Consider the following 22,341-nt stretch of genomic DNA (forward strand, 5'->3'; position numbering starts at 1 on the left):
ACAAGTATAAATGCTTCCATTAAGTAAAACATTTTCTATTTAAAGCCTATAAATAACCAAGTTTCTTCCAATCTGTCAGACTTTTGATCAAGAAAATGTTGATTGTGATTCTCTTAGGGAGGCCCACATGGGGTTCAGCTTGCAACATGAAGCTGTTGTCATACAGACTGCAATAATGCAATCCTGTGGTTAAAAGAGAAAGTCTTGGCTAATAGACATGCATATAATTAAGAGGGGCGTAAGGCATCTAGTGGACATTTTAGTAATTATAGTCTTGTTTTTTTAGAAGGAACATTACATATAAAGAAGCAGTTTGCTATATGGAGGAATTTTTTAGCATTGGACTTTATGAATCTATTCCTAAAGTAGCTTAAGGATTAAATAATATAATGATGGCATCTGTCGTAATGTATTATGCATCCTAATTTAGTTTCTAGTTCTTTCTAATATTAATTACAGATAGAAATATTGTTGTTTTTCATGGGAATGGTGATAGCATTGGCATACTTTTCTACTGTCGTGGTTTGGCCTTAGCCAGCATGTTCGCTTTTTTTGCTTTGTTTGGGGTTTTTTTGTTACCCAGGGGAATTTTATCAAAAAATCACCTAGATGACTTAGTGCTGCGGAGAACACCGGCATTCAATTAAAGCAGAGAATACCGGCATTTAATTAAAGCATCTTATTTCTTGTAACTTCAACTGAAATTACCATTTCAGTAACATTCTTGAAACTATCTGTTGGGATCAAAGCAGCACCTTCCAGGTTTCCGTAGTTTACATTTGATGCTCTATGTTAGGAACTTCAGATTTTTCCAGCACTAGATCTTGCTAAACGCAGTTCAAACAGAACTCAAAACACGAGCTTTTACTTCCATACGAGATTAGCTACGTAGTCTGAATGAGCAAAAGCGTGTTTTCCAATTATCAAATGAAAGTTTAGAGTAAATGACGAATGTTTGTAAATACAAAGATGGTCATATGCAGTAGAAAATTTGTGGTTTTGTGTGCCCAGGCACTTTTATGCATATTTGGATACAGGGATCTACATAGGTAGGAACTGAGTTGAAATACATCTTAAAACTATGGCAGATTTAATGATTAAGGGATGTTACAGATTTAAAGTTTGTTCCAGACCAAGAAACATACCATTTTAATTGCAACCTCAGTTTAGAAAGAGAGAAAAAGCACATTTAATCACAAGTGCAAAGTTTTAAAGTTCTTGTTATGCAAGTTTGCAAAGAAATGTTACAGTTACAATGATGTAAAAGTCAGTTTCTTCCTGTATTTTTAAACTTATACCATTTTGCATGTCTTGAATTCCATACATGTTCTGATCAAAGCTCTGTAATGACCACTAACACCAGTTCTCAGCCATGGGATCAGTGATCTGATACAACACATCTACGTTTAAGTATTATTTGCTTTTTCACAGTGCAGAGAATTTGCTTCAGTAAGTTTAAAATATTATTTTTATTTACAATTATTAATGAGAGGGCTTTTTTTAACAGATCAGAAACATATTTTCAATGAAGACTGCTATTCGTGTCATTAGTGTATTCTGGGCATTTGGCAAAATGTCATGAAAAAGGAAGCGGGAAAAATAGAGGGGAACCATTTAGGGGAAAAAAAAAGTTAGCACAAGAGTAAAACTTTTATTCTTTTAAACATTTGCTTATTTGAGAAGCAAAGGGAATTTATAGTTATGCCAAATACTATTTTAGCAGGATATGTATTCTCTGTGTGTTTCTTTTCATCCCGTTCTCCTGCATCCAAAGCATTGTGTTGCTGCCTCAGTCTTTTTAAGGAGTTCTAAACAGAGTCATTTGTAAGAGAGCCTGCTTCTAAGCACTTTGTGTCATTTCTCCTTGTCTTTCTTGAATTTGTTGCCTCTGCTTAAATAATGGAGATGAATGGTGGCTCACCCTTAACTAAATGAATTCTGATTTAAAGCCTACCGTTGACCTCTGCTTTGTACAAATTTAGTCATTTGTTCATTATACTGATTTGAGCAACTGTAGCTCTTTTAAAGTGTAAATGTACCAGAAAAACGTACTATTAACAAATTTTATGCAGTATGTGGAATTACCTAATGGTTAAGCAAGTCAAGCATATGAAGCACCGTGGTCTGTATAACTTTCAGAGCAGCTGCCAATGAGTTCTATCACCTGAAAGTATTATCATCAAAGAAATAGTGTATTCAACTAAAATGCTCAGATTTGGCTTTTTTTAGTTACTTGCAACTTACTTACAGTGATGCTGTTGGGTTTTGAGAATTTTGGTGCTTGAATTTTCCACTGTTACTTTAATATCATCAGGTTTTTCAAAACTTTGATCATTTTTATTCAAAAATGGATAACTTAAATTTGAACTCAGCTTTATAACATTAAAATGTTTGTCCCAGGTTAGACCAAAGATCCATCTAACTTTTCTTAGGGCTGATACGGATGCTTCAGGAACAGCAGAGAGCAGGGCAAGCAAGCAGTCGTAGTTACCAACACTGGGTGCTTTGTATCTCAGCTGCTCCTGGGCCACACCACTTGGGCTTTATCAGAGAAGAAAGCTATGTTTTCCATCATCAACTAAAAAGATAAACTTAATTGTTTAGCCAGGAAAATCTTACTTTAAAAATGTGAATGACTAATTCCAAACCTAGATATTTCTAAAGAGAAGCTTCTCAATACTAGTAAGTTTCTCATGTGGTTTTACTGTAGCCATGCAAAAAGCCTGTAGGGCTAGAATACCTGGATTTTGTTCACAGCTCTTAGACTGACTTACTCCATGCAATAAACTGATGCAGATGGAAGTGATTAGTACTATAGTTACCATCAGCAGTAGCTTGTACCTGCTTGTACTCTGTCCGTACCTCCTTTAACTGGGGGTTACTACCCCTCAGTAACACCTCCTGTGCATATAAATATTTACCCTACCACCCTCCAAGTTAGCTGTATGGGGTTTGTGGGTTGGGTTTTTTGGGTATTGAGAGGGGTTTTACTAAAAAAAAAGCCAACCTTGTGAACTTGAAGATTGTGAATTGCTCTTTGCTTTACTGAGATCAGTAGCAGCCAGCTTGTCCAATGACATCCTTGCTCACCTATTATTGGCAGTTAAATTGTGGGCCTGCCACTTTCCTGCTTTCTAAGGGCTTACGTGGTCAAGTGATGTATGTAAAGTGCTTTCCAGTCTTCCCAAGAAGGCCTGAGAAGCGAAAGATAAAGTTAATTGTAACAGTTGTTTTTCATAAAAAGGAAATAAAAATTTTCTGATATTTGGCTTTTTGTAAGCAGGCTAGCAAAGAGACAGTGAAAATATATTTCCGTTGAGGGTGAGATTATCTGCAGAAAATTACTGGTTTAAAGTCCAGTACCTTAAATGCCTAAATAAAAACTGCTCATACAAATGATTTTCTCACCTATGACTCTAGAAGCTTTTGTTATTGTTTGCTTATAGCACACAGACTTTATATCATATTTTTGGAAGACTTTCAAGATGTTATGTGGTGGTTTAATGTACTATTTGTGACTGTTAGTAGAGAGCAATTAAAATGTCCCCTGTTGTAGAGAAATGACTTAGAAGCATCTTGCATCTTTCAGTAACAAGTCATGTAGTTTAAACAAGCTCAGTCAGTTTTGATTTTCCCCTCCAGATCTAGGACTTCCTTTCAGTTTGTTGTTCTGCTGGTTAAGACTCATCTTTCAGATAATTGCATCAGCTGACACATACAAGAGTGTATGTGGCCTAGAAAAGGAACTGTGCAACTTGTCAGTTTGTGTATACACCAACAAAGAACGAGTGAGCACTAAGCTTAATCATAATTCTTCCCCTCCCAAGTCTCCCATCCCAGTTTGAATTTATTATGGCTGGGAATATTTTAGCAGAGTCCTTCATTACTCAGTTGCTATATATATAACAAGTAACTTTACCTAACGCCTTAACTCTGTTTTGTTGTTCCAACAGTCCTTGCAGTGCATGAACGTCCTAGTGCTCGGTACTGAGTCTGGTGCAGTGTGCAATGAAATTTAGTAAGCTTCCTATCCTATCTTTATTGACAGCATCAACAAAGAGAGCATTGTGGATGTAGAAGCTGTTGTGAGGAAAGCACATCAGAAAATCGGAGGTTGTACTCAGCAAGATGTTGAGCTTCACGTTCAAAGGGTAAATTTTTGAGCAAATGGAGCACTGGTTAATTGTTTGAGAGATTATCTGTGTAGGCTGTCTGTCTACGTATATAAACTTTGTCAGTAACCAGTCCCATACCAGAGAAATAAACTGCTTTAGACTACAAATTTCCATGTATCATACGTAAACATGAAACATTTCTGATTGTAAGAGATTTGATTTTTAGAATTTCCTGGGTTTATCTGCTATTTGAATTGCAATACCAAGTAAAATAAAGTATCTCACTAGAATAATTTGGCTAGGAATGCTTGTAATTCTAGTTTTTGTTTCTTTACTGCAGCAGGTACTGACATAAAAAGTCTGCTTCTTTTTAAGTGCAAGTCAGAAGTTTCTTCTTTATCAGAAATTCGCAATCTTCCCCTTAGTACAATGGAATGGAATACATAACTCTCAGCAAAAGTAAAGCGCTGGCTTAACAGTATCGAAGCTCTTGAAATCTAAAATTCCTGTAGCTGGTGCTGTAGGGCTGAAGGAAGTGCAACTTAATAATTTGTTTAAATAGAAAGCGTATTGTATGCCTACAGTATAGCTGAAATACAGTCAGCTCAAGAGCAGAGTACATTGGCTATTAGAGTTACAGCAGTAAGGTAAATTTTAGTTAATAGTGTTGGGGAAAATCTACAGATTTTGAAGAAACGTTTTATTATACGTGTAGTTTATCATATGCTTGATTTTTCTGAAATTCACTGCATCTATGACTAGAGTGTAAGGCAAGGTGTTTTTCATTCTCTGAGTGTATTTTAGGTATCTCATAAATTTTCAATCTGACATGGCTCTTTCAGATATAATCAGATGATAAGTAAAATAATGCATCAATGAGAACAACAGGATGATCTTGCTGGAATTGGAACCTAAAACTCTGCGAAATCTAGTAGTTTCAGACCTGGCATTCGTGCCAATAGGTTTGTCCCTCAGGCAGTGTATACTTGCTCAACTCAATGCTTCCCAGAAGAGAAAAAGATATTTTTAATCTTTCAAAAGGAAAATAAGAACTAAGCACTTCCAGTATCATAATGAGAATGCACTCATGTATCTGAAGTATTTGAATAAAATCACAGTCTAACAGCTAACACCCTATGCAAACACTGTTTCAAGTCTCTGCCAGAAATATCCTTTTGTAAATCACACCTCTTTTTGAGCTGAGTATCATGCTATTTCTGTTCCTTTCTCAATTTCAGATCTACGTGATCAGTTTAGCTGAACCCAGACTGCCCTTACAGCTGGATGATGCTGTTCGTCCAGAGGTGGAAGGAGAGGAGGTGAAAACTTTGAATCCTCAATGCTTTTTATTGTCTTTGTAATTGAACAAAAACATGAAAGCCAGGAAGATGCCTCAATGCAGTGATTTTGGGGCTTTGTTAGGCTTGCATTTTACTTCCTTTTTGTTATCCAGAACTGTGTTAGAAATTTATATAGCTTTGATGTCTGCTGAATCGCAGTAGGTGAAAACCCAGAGGGTTTGCAGTCTTGTGTGTGTGTCTTCTGGAACGCTTGGGTTCTGCCTGTGACCCGAGGGAGAAGTTACCCCTTAAGCTTTGCCATGCTGCCAATTTGCTGTATGTTCTTTCGAGAACGATCTAGAAATTCTACTGAACTTAGGAGTAGCCCTTGGCTGTTAGCCAGAGGATGTTTTTCACCATTGATTTTGGTTTGTTGTTTGGTTTTGGGGTGCTTTTTTTTGAGGTGTATGTATTAATTATGTATTTTTTCACAACTGTTTAGGATGGAAGAGCTACTGTAAACCAAGATACAAGACTGGACAACAGAGTCATTGATCTGAGGGTAAGGAACATGCTGTGTAGCATGCTTGCCTGCAAGTGTTTATTCTTCACATTTCTAATCCATGAAGCAATAAAAGTCATGAATTTGATGGAAGTGTATTGTTGGCCATAGGAAAAATAAACAATATCTTTTTCTACTTGTGAGTGGCATTGTGAAAACGTAGGTCTTTTTAATCCTAAATGTTCACCTTTCCTGACATTAATCAAAGAACAAGTATTAGTAGTTTAAAGGTGAACATTCAGGATTTGGTACATGGCTGTGTACATCTGGGCTTTTTTATTTACAAAAGTCAAAGGTGACTGAATGGGGACAATTTAGAGACATTTATTCTCAAATGTAGTCTTTGATACTTAAAAACTGTAGTAAGAGCTCAGTTTTGAAGTATAATGTGGAAGTTTAGAATTTAACGTGTCATTGAGGTGCTATAATTTATGTCTCACAAGTGAAATTGTACCAGGCCATGATACCAATCTCATTGTTTCTTCCACAGCATTCCTTTTTTTTTTTTTTTTTCTCTGAAACACCCTTCTTCATCCAGGTCATACAAACACATATATGAATTCTGTGAATTCATATACCTCCCAAATATTTACTCTTTCTGATCAGCACCAAGAAAGTATCTACTAAATCACTTACAGAACTTTTCTTCTTTTTTAATGAAACAGCAACTAACACTAAGCGTGTAAGTAATTAACCGTTCATATTGACATGAGGCTGTAACCTTTTCTAACTTACACGTCCCAACCATTGTTGGTACACCAGTTATTCAGCAATGTTTGGCACCTTGTTTTGAGGTCCGAACCTTAACTCTTCCTTCTACAGAAGCTGCTTCTCTCCTTAGCTCCAATAGCTGCTGCAGTGTGGTGCTAAACAGCTATTTCATGCTGAACAGGAATTTAGGTTAACTTTTTACAAAATTGATGGAAGGATGAAATGTCAAATCTCAGTATTTCAGTGCCTTATGTCTCGTCCTCTGCATGCACCTGTGGCTGGATGTAACCTGGCCACAGCTTTCCCTTGATTAGGCTTAGGTATCTATCTTGCCTTCCTCCTGTGTACTGGAAAAGTTTTTGTCTCTGTTTCCCATTTCTGTGTGTCTTTACTGCTGCACATTTCATTATTTGTTTCAGAACAAAATCAGATTATTTTGGAACAGTAGGCTCATGCCTATTCATAAGTTTGCTTTGTTTGTTCTGCAGGAGCTTTGCTTGTACAAAAGGAGATTCTAAATAATTGTGTGTTACCTTGACCTGTTTTTTTAAAGGGAGACCTGAATAAGCAGAAAAGGTGTTTAATGGAGAAAGGAGAAATCACAGTGAGAATACACGTGCTTATATGTATGTGCACATCATAAGCACTGTATGCAGTGGAATCGCAAGAGAAGGTACACGAAGGTAGTTTGTCCTTCAAAATAACTGAAAAAAGCCCTGATCCAAAAGCAGTAATTGATTTTCAGTGATTTGCTTCCATAGACTGGAGCTGTAGTACAAATGGGACTTCAGAGAGTCCTTAGTGTTTCAAATGCACTGCATAAGTAGGCATATTCTAAGGAAGATTAGAAGACACGTTGTCTTAAAGCTCAGAGAGATATCTGAAACCATTGTTAGCCACCGCTCTCCTTTACCTCTTCCTTCTAGGAAAACCAAATCATGGGCAGCAGGGAAGAAATGTTAACAGAATAGTCCTAACGGAGATGCTATGATGACCTGTTCCTACAAGTGTGGGAGGAAGTCCAACCACAGATATATGTACCATCTAGTTCTGGTTTCCTCACTGCCCCAGTTTTTAAGGAAGAAGGAGGTCATTGAACATCAAAAATAGAGATACTGTTTTTTACAAGAAAGACTTAACAAAACTATGCATAGATCTTGGCTAGACTCAGACTAAAAAAAGTCCTTGGTGTGGAACTAAAATTATTTTTGTCCATTTAAATAGTCTTCAAAGTAGTTAAGTAGTTTAACTAATTTTAAGTAATGTTTAACCAATGAGTTCATCGGATAGGTCCAAATCATGATAAAGCAGAGCTGTGAAACTCAGTTATTGCATGAATGAAAGGGGCTGGATTTCCAAAAGTAGCATCGCTCCATCCAGCTATGATGTATACCAAGGAGGGTTTGATTTTGATGCAATACAAAGAGTGCAGTTAATAATAAGGAAATTGCATTAGTGAAGATGTAATATGCAAAGTATTCTACAAAGATTGCAAGGCTTCCATTCTTGTGTATGTGTGAAAATAAACTGAGTAGTGCACTGTATTTTTTAACGATCTTGCATTTTGGTTGCTGACAGAGATCTCCCAGAGGTATCTGGTAGGGTTTTTTTGAGGTTAGGGATGGGAAATACTTAAATGCCAAGATCCCAAGCTATTGCTGTAGTTGTTATTCTGATGTATGGAGGGAAAATTATGATTATTTAGGGTGGAGGGATTTAAAAATCCTTTCCAAGGAATGATGACTCAGGAAGAATGAATCTGCTCCAAATGGGTTAATGCATAAAATACAGATCCCATACTTGTGGACTAGAAAAATTGTGTGTGTAGCAACAAGAGAGCTGGTAAGAAGAAAGAAGAGTCCCTGTATAGACCATATTTTCTTTCACATAACCGCAGGTGACCGTGAGGAAACCACTGTTGACCTAAGTATCTACTTTTCATGACAGCTTAATCAAAGTCGAACCAGTTGATTGTAGAGATGTTTGGTTTACTGTTCCTTTATCGCAACAACTGAAAAAAGGCCAATAGGAGCACTGATTGTGTTTTAAAATCTAATCTTTTCTACTGTTCTTAAATTTAACTGAAGTATTCAATGATGTGTAGACTTTCCATGTGTACACCTACAGAAATCATATTTCATGAAGATCTGTGGTAGATGAAAAACAATGAAGAAAAGACAAGTGAAACACTGATTTGGGGGTTTTGCTTCTTAGTTTGTCTTCCTCTGAAGACAAAAGCAATTCGGGTTCATCCAGTTTTAACAATGGACCTGACTGATGTTTGGTCTGGCTTATTTTTGATGTCCAGCAGGGTTTTTATCTTAACGGTATCTGTCCAAATTTGACTTGAGTTATACACCTTTTGCAGTCCTGATGCTGTAATTCTGTCTGCTAATGCACAGCTCATTGAGACCAAAGCATGGTCTTTTTAGGGTCGCTATTACCCTGTTTAAACTGCTCAGGGTAGAGCATAAACATTAAACTGTGTCTTTAGTAGTTTATGGATGTCAGACTATGTTATATGATAAGTCCACTGTAGACTGATGTTAATGCAGTTTTTTTCAAAATACTTGATTACTTCAAACTTGATTTCATTGTGTTGAATTCAATTTACTCATTGCAAAAGCTGTGGTTTTCCTGACTGAATTCAAGCTGTAATGAACAAGCAGATGTACAGTTTATTTTGTGGTGGGTAGTGATTTGGTAGTGAAGACATAACACAGTCCCAGTCATTTAGACAACAAACTTCATGTTTGTATCTTCTTATACTCTAAGTAATATTGAAACTTGAATAAAAGTTGACTTCAGTCACTTTGGGGTTAAAAAATTGTTATTTAACATAAATACTATTTAGTAGCAAAACCTTCATTTCTCATATATATAGTAGAGGAATTGAAAAAATATTTACATTATTTAAAATAATGTATATTGCTTAAAAGAGTATAGATTACATTATTTTCCCTTTTTCTTTAGCCTACTTTATGTATATTGTTCATTGTGGAAGGCAGGTAGTTAGAGCAGGCAAACAGAAAAGCAAAACTGAGATGAGAGTGGAACAAACTCTACAGCTGATGTGAGAGTAAAAAGAAAAGTTCACAACTTTGCGCGGCTGTGCCTCAGTCGCACCTCTGTGAGATATGATCACATGAAGTGTTAACTGCCCTCAATTCTACTGAAACCCATTTGTTGGTCTCTGGCAACTTACATGGCTATTAGTCTAACACCGTGTCCTGGTTTGAGACGACACACTGCTGCTTGTGCTGAATGAAACGTGATAATTGTTTTTATAATCTTGCTTATAGTGTTAAAATAGGCTCGCTTCTATTATTATGAATATTTTCCTTTGTGGCGTTTAAATAATAAACACACTGGTGAAATTAGAGTGAGGTTGTGACCAAAACTCATATTTTACCATTGTTAGCTAAACATTTTTTCTGCTGCCTGTAACAAAGGTGATTATTAAAAATAATGAATTTTCCTGTAAAATCAACTCTGCAGACCAAGTTAAAACATTAACACTGTTACCTGCAACAGCATTTAAGTAGCTTAAGTTTGTTTCTGCTTTGGCTTAACTCTTGAAGGAATATTCACTGTCTTTGCCATAGTCTCAAGTAAGATAGTTTGTCAATTTGTATGCTGAAGAGTTCATATTAGCATAAATGCTACAGGAAAAGAATGCCATGGCAAAATCTTATTTAAGGTAAAGGTAAAAATCAATTCATTCTGACAGCTGTCTCTGTCTTCAGGTTGCTGTGTAGTACCTAAGTGTGGTAGCTCAAATGGGCTCCAGAGCTGGACGCAGCATTCCAGGTGGGGTCTCATGAGAGCAGAGTAAAGGGGCAGAATCACCTCCCTTGACCTGCTGGCCACACTGCTTTTGATGTAGCCCAGGATACGGTTGGCCTTCTGGGCTGCGAGCACATCTTGCGAGGTCATGTTGAGCTTCTCATCAACCAACACCCCGAAGTCCTTCTCTTCAGGGCTGCTCTTGATCCGTTCTCCGCCCAGCCTGTATTTGTGCATGGGATTGCCCCGGCCCACATGCAGGACCTTGCACTTGGCCTTGTTGAACTTCATGAGGTTTGCACAGGCCCACCTCTGCAGCCTGTCCAGGTTCCTCTGGATGGCATCCCTTCCCTCCAGCCTGTGAACTGCTCCACACAGGTTGGTGTCATCAGCAAACTTGCTGAGGGTGTGCTCCATCCCAACATCCATGTTGCCAACAAAGATGTTAAACAGCACTGGTCCCAGTACCAACCCTGGAGGAACAGGTTCTTTAGGAGGTTTTCTCAAATGGCTTGTTGTTCTGTTTAATTCTTAGAAGGAGACTGCAGTGTCACAAATTCTCAACAGTTACCCTTGTTGACAGTCTCTGAATGAATGGGCACTGAAACTTGGCTGCCTTTGGTAGAAAGAAGAGTGTTCTTGTCAGATCTAATTTGAGAATTGCTGGTTGTTCTTCCCTTGGTCTGTAGTTAAATAAAAGCTTCAGCATTCAGATCTGTGAATTTGGCTGCTTTCATAAATACTATTTTTTAAGCATAATTTATAGAGGGGTTTAGGAAGACAGAGTCTTTGCTCTCCATCCTCACTAAATCCAGGAGGAGTTACTACCTGAAGAACTATTGTTAGTGGAGAACCGTGATAGTTATTGACTGGCTGTGCTTCTGTGCACACTTTTAGGTCAGACCAAGCAATTGCTTTCAGATTGGGTTTAGCAACCCTTTTTCTTTTTCCTAGGGCTGTATGATTTAGAACTGCATTCTTACTGCTCTGGCATGAAACCAGTGTTGGTTCATCAGGAGGGCAGAGGAGGCATTATTACTATCCCATTTAATGTTACACATTTTGTCTCTCAGCATTTTTAGAAATTTGACTATTTTATCAAAAACTGTATTGGTAAACCTAAATGTGACTGTTTAAGTTGTCATCTCTCAGAAAATATCTTTCACCTTCTAAATAGGAGATGGTTGAGAAAAACAAATTGAAATAAAATGTCCCTTTGAATCATCCTGGTGCTTTGATGTAACATTGCCAAATTATGCCCAGAACTCAGGCAAAGTCTTAGCATGTGTTTGATTCTGGGAGACCCACGTTAAAAAGGTGAAAAAGTTTGAGGGTACTTTTGTAACTGTTGCTCAAAACCTCATTTCCTTCATTTTGAAAGTAGTGGGAGTAGCGGCTGTGGTTAATGCTACATCAGACAGTGAGAGCTGCTAGCGATTATTTACTAGTCTCAACCGCTTACACTCCTGAGATACTTTATCGGTCAGCTAAAATTGCAAAAAAGTCCAAATTACTACAGATCTGCAGTATTGTTACAGTTTTCTCTTTTGTTTTGTTTTGTTTTGTTTTGTTTTTTCAGTGAAGTTATATCTTTATTTTGCAGAGATGATGGATGTAGCTTTATTTCAACATGTGTACTGACTGACTGTCTAAATTTGGGTGCTTATATAATGTGTTTTGGTTGGGGGTTTTTTGTTTTGTGGTTTGGTAGGAGTCATGTGAAAAAGCCCACAAGGCTCTTCTTACCCTAACTGAAAAGTTGGGTACCTTTCAGAAAGGAGAAGTAAACAGTGCTATGACGCAGTTTGTCGTAAAGAACTGTTCTCTTAGTTGTTTGCAAGAATTCGTTAGGTTTTATATACGCTTCTAGGTTGCTAACTGTCAGGTCTTAAATGCTGCAAGCACAAAATCAGATATGGGTTCAGTGTTGATGTATTGCAGTGTTTTCAGCATTCACTAAGGGTTTTTTTTTTTTTCTTCACACTAAAGCCCAAGAGTGTTACAGCGTAGGTATTTGCTAACCAGATAAGTAGCTTAACTGTGTCACGTACGTAAACAAAATGAAAATGATCAATTCATCTAAATCTACTTTTGTTTTCAGCTAAATGTACTTTTGGAGTAAATTTTGAAAAGACAGAACTGCAGTTGATATGATCAGGTGTTATGTGGACTGTTTTAAATGCTGGGAGTTCTGAGATGTTTTTGTGGCAGTGGTGTACATGTGGCTAACATGTTAACATGTGGCTGTGTTTTTACACGAAAAACGTTGTATTTGGTAGCCTTTAATAGACACAAACATTTCTACCATACCTAAGTTATGGAGGGTTTTGCTTTTATCATGTGCTGTATATTACTGCAGCTGTTCTAGTTCAATATGCTGAAAGCTTTTTAATAGGTTTAGTATTTTTATTCAATTTCTTACTGTAAAACCTTTATTTGCAGAAGCACTTCTCATAAATCAGTGATTCTTTAAATGTAGAATTGACTATAGTGCCTCTTTTATAACTGAATATGCCATAAATTGAAACAAGGAGTTTCTCTTGTTTCCTTTGCTGTTTCTTTTTGTGTAATAAACAATTACCAATCTGCACTTTTCTCTGTTTAGGCGACTACAATAAGGAAGTGTTCCTAAGAGAAGAGATTCATCCTTCCATCTGTCCAGAAAAAGTAACAGAGTCAGGAAAAACTAACTTAGGATTCATTATTTTATTTTCTTCTTATAGACCTCCACTAGTCAGGCGATCTTCAGCCTTCAGTCTGGTATTTGTCAGCTTTTCCGAGAAACTCTTATTCGCAAGGGATTTGTGGAAATTCAGACTCCCAAAATCATTTCAGGTATTGTATATGTGATTCAGCAGCTACAGGTCTGCTTCTTTTACAGTTGCTGAGCATGCCTATCTGCCAAAAATTTAGTAAGTTTTTATTTAGTAAGTTCTGTTTCTAATTTAGATGCAACATAGCAAACTTCTAGCAGGTATCAAAGTTGTTCTTTTCTGCTGGCTTTGGGTGTTATAAGAATGACAAGACAAATATCATTTATACCTGATTTATGTACTCTGCAATGCATTTAAAGTTTTAATTTTGTTAAATACACGTCTGATCATATGCATTGTTCTTCAAATCAGTGTTCTCAATGTTGAGCGCTGCCAGTTCTATTCCCAGTATTAAAAAAAAAACACTCTAATTTAGATTAAAAGCAGCTTCCATCATAAGGAAGTTACAACAGACATATCATGGTACAAAAGATGATGCCATTATATACAATATGTCATTTCTTTAGCAATGAGCATATGGCTAAATAGAAGGTGGCAGATCATTTTTCTGAAAGTGTGGCGTAACAGCTTCAGCCCGACTAAAAGTCTGAAAATGTAGATTTTGCTTCTGGTTCTGTTGTTGAGCTGCTGTATTGTTTTCAAAGTCAAATTACTTGATTTACGGATGGATGTTTTTCTTCCATCACATTGGTGTTTGAGGTTTTGTTGATGTTGCTAAGAAAATGTAGGGCAGAATATTTGTATTATTCTCATTGTATGTGTATTCATTATATGCATGCATTTTGCCTACTGAATTGTACACTTCTGTATTTATATTTTTGAGGACAGCTCTTGACTGAGATAAAAGAGGGCTTTTTAACAAAATAGATGTAAGCAACTATTCTTCCAACGTGGCAATTATCATTGAACTATAAGATTAGATAACTTTTTTTCTACAGAGACAATTGAAACAGCATGAAGTACTAAAGACTCCCAAGTAGTTTATTTACGTAGGACCTTTGAGGAAGTGTGTTATTCTGTTATTCTTACTGTGCAGTGTACCATTGAAAGCAAGCGAGCAAGCATCCTATTGTTTGAATGAGATCATATTTTGTAAAAATAACTAAGCTAAATTGATGCGATCCTTACTAAATTTCAAATTTAAATATCATAGCTGTTTAAGATTTGGGATTTTAAAAGTTACCTGTAGTCAAAAATAACTGTAAATATTCACTGAATTTCAGTGGGAGTAGTGGTAATGAAAGAAATGTTAATCTCAGTGGAATGGCTAGTAATAATAATAATTAGTACTTTAGCTAGAGTTATGTTAACATTAGAACTTTCAAAGATTATTAACCAATCTTTCACTCTGGCGTGCTTTTGTTAGCAAGTCAGGCAACTGTAACTCTCATATCGCACGCTGCGGAATGGAAAGGTAAAGTGACTCAGTTTTGGTAGGCAGTTTGCAGTAAGGGATTCAAATGCACGTGTTCTTGGTTCCTGTTCTCTCAAGGTAACCTTCTATGAAAACTGCCTCCAACTGAGAAAAAGCTTTATACCTTTGGCAGATGTCCTCTGGTAAATCTAGTTTTGGATCTGAGAGATACTTATGCCTTCAGTTAGAGAGGATGGTCCTGGCAAAACAGGATATGCGCTTTCATCTCAGCCTCTGCAGTTAACCCCTGGAAGCCTACGTCACTGATAAAGATTGGTTTCCACAGAAGTGTTGGGCTGCAAGTAGATGTGGTGGTACAAGCACGCGTTCCCTGCTGTTCTCGCTCGAAGGGGAAGGACAGCTGGGAATAGTAACATTTTAAACAGAGCTGCAAAACAGCATTAATAGGAGTATGCTTTGAAGAAAAATCTCCTCCTGATCTCTAAATGTAAGAGCAATAGTCTATTATTGTACCCCTGATTTTTTTTTTACATTTTGATTTCCATAATTACTGCAAGCGTTTGCTTTTCAGCTGCCAGCGAAGGAGGAGCCAATGTGTTTACTGTCTCATACTTCAAAAGCAGTGCCTACCTGGCTCAGTCCCCACAGCTGTACAAGCAGATGTGTATATGTGCTGACTTTGAAAAGGTTTTTTGCGTTGGGCCAGGTAAGAAAAGCGTTGGTTTATCCAAAGTGTGAAGTGTGCAGTGATGGCTTTTAGCAGCTGCGGTACAAATAAGATAACAGGCACACTGAAAGCTTTGAATGGTTTCACTTAATATAGTTTCACTTACCAAGCACAAATTTCAGTTGGGGCGATTAATGAGAGTAGCAAAGTTGCTGGAACAAAACTAAAATGCTGAAATAAGGGTGGATTACTCTTCTCCAGTGCCAGCTGTTCTGCGAGGAGAACGAATAGAGTTGCATTGGAAATTGATTGTATGATGAAGTTAGTAAAACGTGGAACACCACTGTGATTACTGAAGCCATAGTTTCCTATTAACCATGCCCAGGGGTTGCCTAATTGCCTTCAGTTGTCCAGTAGTAAGCTGTTAAAATAGACAAGCTAGGTTTTATGTACTTCAGATTGCATATTAACATATACTTATCCCTTGCTTTTGTACGTGTACCAAACAACTTTATTTAGAAAACGCATACTTTTAACTGGGCTGTCAGTAAACAATAAAAAATTAATAATTTCCAGTCTCGTGCTCTCTCTTTCTCAAAAGCCGATAGGATGTGGCCTCTTTAAGTGATATTACAGCATTTTTTTTCTAAGACCTCAAAGACAGGTTTAAAGATATTTAAGCTGGAAAACAAGTCAGTAACAGCTTATAAAAAAGGTGTAGGTAATTCAGAAGATCTTAAATTTCTTGTTAATTACTAATAAATGAGTCATGGTTTATAGGAAGACATGTTTATATTAGACTCATATATCTGAAAAAAAAAAAAAACCAAAAAACAAAAACACCCAGAGCACACACACACGCACAAGTCCATTTCCTCTGAAAAAGGCAGTTTTCAAATCTGAAAGTTCTTGTGTGCCTGAAAGCTTGTCTGTTTTTTCCACTTCTGTCTGTTGGTCTAACAAGAGATACTGGCTCTCTAAAGTCTTGTCTGTCTTGTATCCTTCGAGCACCACAGCTACAATAATGCTGTCACTGTTGTTATAAATGATGCTCTGAGGCAGCTAGTTTTCTTTTTGTTTTTCAGTGGGAATTGTCATGTCTAAAGACAGCATTGTCTGCCTGATCCATATGCTGATGTGATTGATTGTCAGTGTTATTTTTCAAAATGGAATGATAATTTCAGGTCAGTTAGAATTTCTGTTGTTTAATTTTACAGTATTTAGAGCTGAGGACTCCAATACACACAGACACCTGACTGAGTTTGTTGGTCTGGATATTGAAATGGCTTTTAACTATCACTATCATGAAGTGGTAGATGAGATTGCAGATACCTTGGTGCAGATATTCAAGGGACTTCAGGAAAGGTAATGAGAGCTTTTTCCGTTTCATGAGCAACTTCATTTGTTTGAGATCTCTTGCACTCTGGTATGACATGGGTGAGCATTTAATCCTCAGCTCGTCTGATAGGCATTAGTAATCTGACTTACAACAGAACTTAAAACCAAACATTTTTGCTTTGCTCTTAACTATTTCTTTGTGCCTGACTTTTAAAGTTCGTTCAAGCCATAGGCCAGTAAACTGTCGATTTTTAGCCCAAGTTGCATCTCCTAGAGATGCTGGCCTACACTAAGAAAAGTTCTTGTTTACTGTTGAATGGACTTCCTAACAGAAATGATCCATCATTAATTTAAAACATCCTTCTTTTTGTGCCACTATGGGTAGATTGATTGTTCTGTTTTGAAATTAATTTTAATATTTACTATCTAAGAAAGTTTTTTTTTAATCAAATTTACTGAAAGCAGCAAAGATTATTTTCCATTATTCACAGTCTAACTCATTAAAAAGCCTGGCCAGAACTTTAGGAAGTGGTTTTCATTTGCTTACAAATTAGACTATCTTGCCAGCAGAAATGCAAATCTTTTCATCTGTCTAGAAGGGAATTTCTCTTTCATATTTGAAATAGGATATTACTCAAATCAAAGAAGAACCTGGGTAAATATTGCAAATCAAAGGGACGATTTCTCGAAGTCTTTACTGTGAAAATTTGACCTAGTAAATTATTTCTTACAAGAGGAATAAAACAGAAGTAGTAGTAAAATATTAACATGTATATCACTGAAGTAGATGCATTAACTTACATGAAACATTTCATCAGGATTGTACAGAATTTCTCCAGAAGGGGCTTTAAAACAGTTTTTTATGTTGCAAGAGGGACCTCTTGTGGCAAAATTGTTTTGCCATTGCAAAATCGTTGTTAGATGCCAGAAGAGTACATTTCTTGATTGTTTCATATTTTGCTTCTCTTCTTGTTGCCTTGTATATAGATTCCAAACTGAAATTCAGACAGTGAACAAACAGTTCCCGTGTGAGCCATTTAAGTTTTTGGAGCCAACTCTGAGGCTGGAATACCGTGAAGCTGTGGCCATGCTTAGGGAAGCTGGTGTTGAGATGGGTGATGAGGAAGATCTGAGGTACTTTGGCAGTACACAAATATGTCAGTCTTGTGAAAGTGGTAGTAAAGCGTCAGTTTTGTCCTGTGCAACTGACAGCCCTCAAGAAGGAACCACAGGCTTTTAGAGAAATAAACAGTACTCATATCCAGATCTCTTGGCAAATAAATGAATGGATATGAAAAAAGGCCTTATTTTAATATAGACTATACGTACAAACTCTGAAATCCAAAAGAAAATAACTTACAGCATAAAGTGAGAGTAACGAACCTTCTAAGGATAAGAAGCATTTGTTTTTCTAACAATTGCAGTCCTTCATGTGAATTGTCACATGTCTCTGAATAGGATTAAACAAAAAGATTCTTCAGTCTGAAGGTCTTTCTATTCAGTGAGACCTTCACATTTCTTCTTTCCACCTTTCAGGAATATGATTAAGAATTGCATTCCCATTGACTTACTGAAAGATGGGTTTAATTAACTGGTTAAAGTTTTCTAAAGACACTAAGTTAAACCATTTCTGTTCTTTCCCATAATATATCCAGTACAATTAGGATAATGTGTGAATTTACAGTTAAATTATCTGTGCGTCAAAGAAGTTTGAATTGTAAGAGTTTGATAGAGCAAAATAATTTCCTCAGCAACTGCTTATGCTGTTTCTCACTTATTGTGCCTAAGAAGAAATGGCTGCACAAGGTGTATGCCAATAGGAAATAGAGTACACAATTCTTCAGTAATCGGAATATGGAGGTTAGGAAGTAGTTACACTAAAAGCAAGAATATCTTTAGGTATCAGTTAATTTAAGGGATTTCTAGGACAAATACAAAATATTTTGTAACAGAAATAAATATCCTTTATTTCTGAAATTTCTGTCTGCACAATCCAAAACATTCAGAAAAAAGTACTAGATTTTATAAAGGGCGAGGTGCAGCAGATATGTAACTTGAAATCTTTTTAGCTTTATGAAGTATATAAACGGTGCAAGTGTAAATCACTTGATTTTAATGGTGGTAATCTTTTTCAGCACACCTAATGAAAAGCTCCTGGGACGCCTGGTAAAGGAAAAGGTAACATTTTAGAATAAATAAATTTGTCGTTGAATCTGAAACCTGATGTCATGAAGTCATTGGGTTGGTATAAATGCCTGCTTCATGTAAAACAACTTTTTACGTGCTGATTGAGAATATGGTATGTCAGAACATGTAGAAATTGTGAAGAGTTTGTGATTAGCATAAGCATTTTTTAATTGTCTGACTGCATTCCCATTTTGCTGCTTATTTAATCTACTGACAGTTTTGTTTTTATCATTAATAAGCTGTTTCAAACCATTTTCAATCTTTTGTATTTATTTCTATCATCTGTTATACTGAGTACACTAAACAGGATAGTACATTCCAAAACCAGTTCTTACGATAATTTAAGAAAATAAACCAAACAACCAAATCTATAGAAGAAGATGAGATCTTTGGCAAAAAAAAAAGTACCCGTTGCTACAGCAAGACATTTTACTGCTAAACATTTCTAAGTTTACACTAGAAGTAGTATTGGAAAATTGAAAAATAATACACTGCTTTTATTGATAACTTATTTTTTATGATAGTGCTATCAAATTTGTGGGAAGTTATTGGGAGATCTTTTTTTATTTCACAGATTCAGTGATTGTGTCTTCCTCTTGTAATTTGTTCTGTACATCATTTTCTCTTGTACTAACTGTTTTAAATTACTTTCTTTCAGTATGACACAGACTTCTATATTCTTGACAAATACCCTCTTGCTGTGAGGCCTTTTTATACAATGCCAGACCCAGTAAACCCTGTAAGTAAAATTCTTTGTTGTTGTCAATGGGGCTTTTTTGTAGTTTCAATTATTCTCTGTAGGGATAACTTGACAAAATAGATAAACTATATTTATATGATCTGCTGTTATAATTAAAATTCTGATAACAAGATTAGGTCAGTGTTACATGACTTGTAAAATGTTTACGGTTACTCTTCACTGGTGAAAACATATCAAAAAGAAACAAATTAGCTAAAATTGGGCTTTATGAAGAGACCTCCGTGGTCAGAGCACTGCTGCCATCACTGAGAAGAGGCAAAAACATTCTTCCAAGGCAACAGACACTTTAACAGAAAATGCGCTTTTTAACATTGTTAGAAATTCCCCAGTTTATTCCTAAATCCAGGGTAAATATCTTTAGAGCCTCTTTTGCTGAAATAACTACATGCAAATGTAACGGTTTTTCAAAGGACGTGTGGATGAACTTCAGTTTTTTAAATCAACTCGAGTCTAATGAGAGGAGCCACTTTGCTCCAATGAGCTGTAATTCCCGGGCAGAATGCAAATACATTGCACTCTTACTCCACAACTTTGGATCTCATAAGTGAAGTTACTGAGAGGTGCATGTTTGCCACCTAAGTATAGAGCAACTGTAGGTAGGAAATAAACTCATCTTTGTTTTTCCAGAAAAACTCTAACTCTTATGATATGTTCATGAGAGGGGAAGAGATCTTGTCTGGAGCTCAGCGAATTCACGATCCTCAGCTGCTGACAGAAAGAGCCCAGCATCACGGCATCGGTAACAAGTCAAACAACATGACACTGAATTTGAAAGAATATAAATCATGATTGGATTTGTTTCCTTAAGAGAAAGAATTTGGGACAGAATTTGCTATATGGCAGTAGTGCTAAAATCACAGTACTGTTTAATTCATAATGTTAATCCATCTAATTCTGTTTAATCATTTTAATCTAGAGTGGGGTTATTAAGAAACTAGTTAGTTTCCCAGCAACACTTTGATGAAAAGGAATTGTTTCCGAGGTCGAATGTAATGCAGGAAATGCCTTCAACAGAATGAGGGTAGACAAGTCTCATTCAGTCATGCTTCTCTGTACTCTCACAAACTTTTTACAGAGTACTCTAGCAGAATCTTGGTTGGCTCTCCTCTTTAAATCTTGAACTGAACAAATAAGCAAGAAGTCTCCCTTGGTGAAATTTAAAAAAAAACACAACACAAAACAAAGCAAAACACGAAAGACTCAGCTGGGACAAGGCCAGCTAATAGTAGAAGGGTAAAAGAGTAAATCAGGTGGAGATACTGAGGGTAAAACGTGGATTAAAATTATGCTTTCAGTGAATGGCAAAGTGAAGTGGCAGGTCAGCAGTAGCAAAAAAGGAGTAGCTCTCACTGTAGCAAGATAGAAAAATAGTTGCTAAATCTTTGCTTTTTCACTGCAGTTTATTCAAGAAGTCACCATTTTCTGTAAGTTACAATAAACAGTTGGGCATAGCTCTTACTCTGTTCTTGAATTTCTTCCCTGATTAAGTTATCAACAAAATTATAAACCAAAACTGCTATAGTCATAATTTCTAGATAGTCCTGGATAATTTATACGTTTAATGAGTAAAACCCCACTGTCAGTTTGTAAGTTAAATTGGTAAATTTTTTGTTGTGTTTGCAGTCATCTAGTCATTTGTGTGTTTGGTTTAGGGTTCACTAAGCAGGTGAGAAACATATCTTTTTCCTCCCTAGATTTGGAGAAGATAAAGGCTTATATCGATTCCTTTCGTTTTGGTGCACCTCCACACGCAGGTGGTGGAATAGGTAAGTATCTGTATTTTATTTTGTTCTGTGTTAGCCTGAGCTTAAATTAAACGGCTCAGTCTCAAGCAGGGTTCCATATAAAATTCAGAATAGTAGCCTTGTTAAGGTAAAAGTGTGGGGATGTTTTCCTGGAAAATTTTAAGGAGAGAAGCTAAAATGTAAGCATCATCGTAAAACAGGCAAAATATTAATGGCGTAGTTTGGTAAGTTTAAGAAGTAGGTGATCACAAGAAAAAATGCCGATTTATTAGCTGAGCACATCACTTTCAAATTTCACCAGTAAGGAAAGTTTAAGGAAGCAAGAAAATACTGTATTATGTATGGATTTATCATAGTCTACTGATTCCGGAAGCCACTGGTCTCCTAGTGCATTTGATGGAGATGTTCTGCAGTGAGGAGAAATAAGTGATTGCTTCTGTCTTATTCAGTGATTTGACTGAATGTCACTGATCAGTTTGGCTGATGCTAATTGTTTCAGCAAAGGTATTGAGGCTTCATGTCTTGGGTGCATTTTACGTAATAAAACTTTAAAAAAGATATGTTTTAGGCATCTTAATGATAACAATTTACAGTTATGCCCATTGCTTTCGTTAGCAGCATGAAATATGTTCATGCATATGGAAATAGGACACTTTGTAGTTCCTGATCAATAAACACGATTTCTTTGATTCAGTCTTTCTGCATTTGCTTTACTTTTGTGAAGTATATTTAGTACATTCCCAGCATGTTATCAGAACAACTTTCTAAGTGCGTGCCTTCAGTAAATGCATTAGATCTGTGATATGCCGAGACAACTGTTTTGAAATACCTACAAGATGTGTCGATGATTGTGCAGTAATTGTGATCAGAGGAGATGCAGGATTTGCAGATGATCCAAAATTGTTTAGGCCAGTCAGAACTGTATTCAAGGAAGCTGAAGCTACATCTCTTCTGCAGAGTAAGCGCTCCTCATGGCACATGCCAGAGGCCAGGCCAAGTACCAAACAGGAGATGCTGTAAGAATTCACAGTAGCTGTTTCA

General features: G+C 36.5%; 1 protein-coding gene across 1 annotated transcript in view; it reads left to right on the top strand.

The window, feature by feature from the left end:
• The window catches only part of DARS1 (aspartyl-tRNA synthetase 1), a 42,050-nt gene that overhangs the window by 18,404 nt on the left and 1,305 nt on the right, over positions 1-22,341 (top strand). The window contains exons 5-15 of the mRNA XM_082483905.1: positions 4,049-4,151; positions 5,354-5,434; positions 5,898-5,957; positions 13,178-13,289; positions 15,175-15,309; positions 16,488-16,635; positions 17,596-17,742; positions 18,744-18,786; positions 19,454-19,534; positions 20,183-20,294; positions 21,250-21,321. Coding sequence (XP_082340031.1) covers positions 4,049-4,151; positions 5,354-5,434; positions 5,898-5,957; positions 13,178-13,289; positions 15,175-15,309; positions 16,488-16,635; positions 17,596-17,742; positions 18,744-18,786; positions 19,454-19,534; positions 20,183-20,294; positions 21,250-21,321 — 1,094 coding nt within the window. The remainder of the gene's footprint in view (positions 1-4,048; positions 4,152-5,353; positions 5,435-5,897; positions 5,958-13,177; positions 13,290-15,174; positions 15,310-16,487; positions 16,636-17,595; positions 17,743-18,743; positions 18,787-19,453; positions 19,535-20,182; positions 20,295-21,249; positions 21,322-22,341) is intronic.

The sequence above is a fragment of the Vanellus vanellus genome (genome assembly GCF_965231255.1).
Source record: "Vanellus vanellus genome assembly, chromosome: 5".
NCBI lineage: Eukaryota > Metazoa > Chordata > Aves > Charadriiformes > Charadriidae > Vanellus > Vanellus vanellus.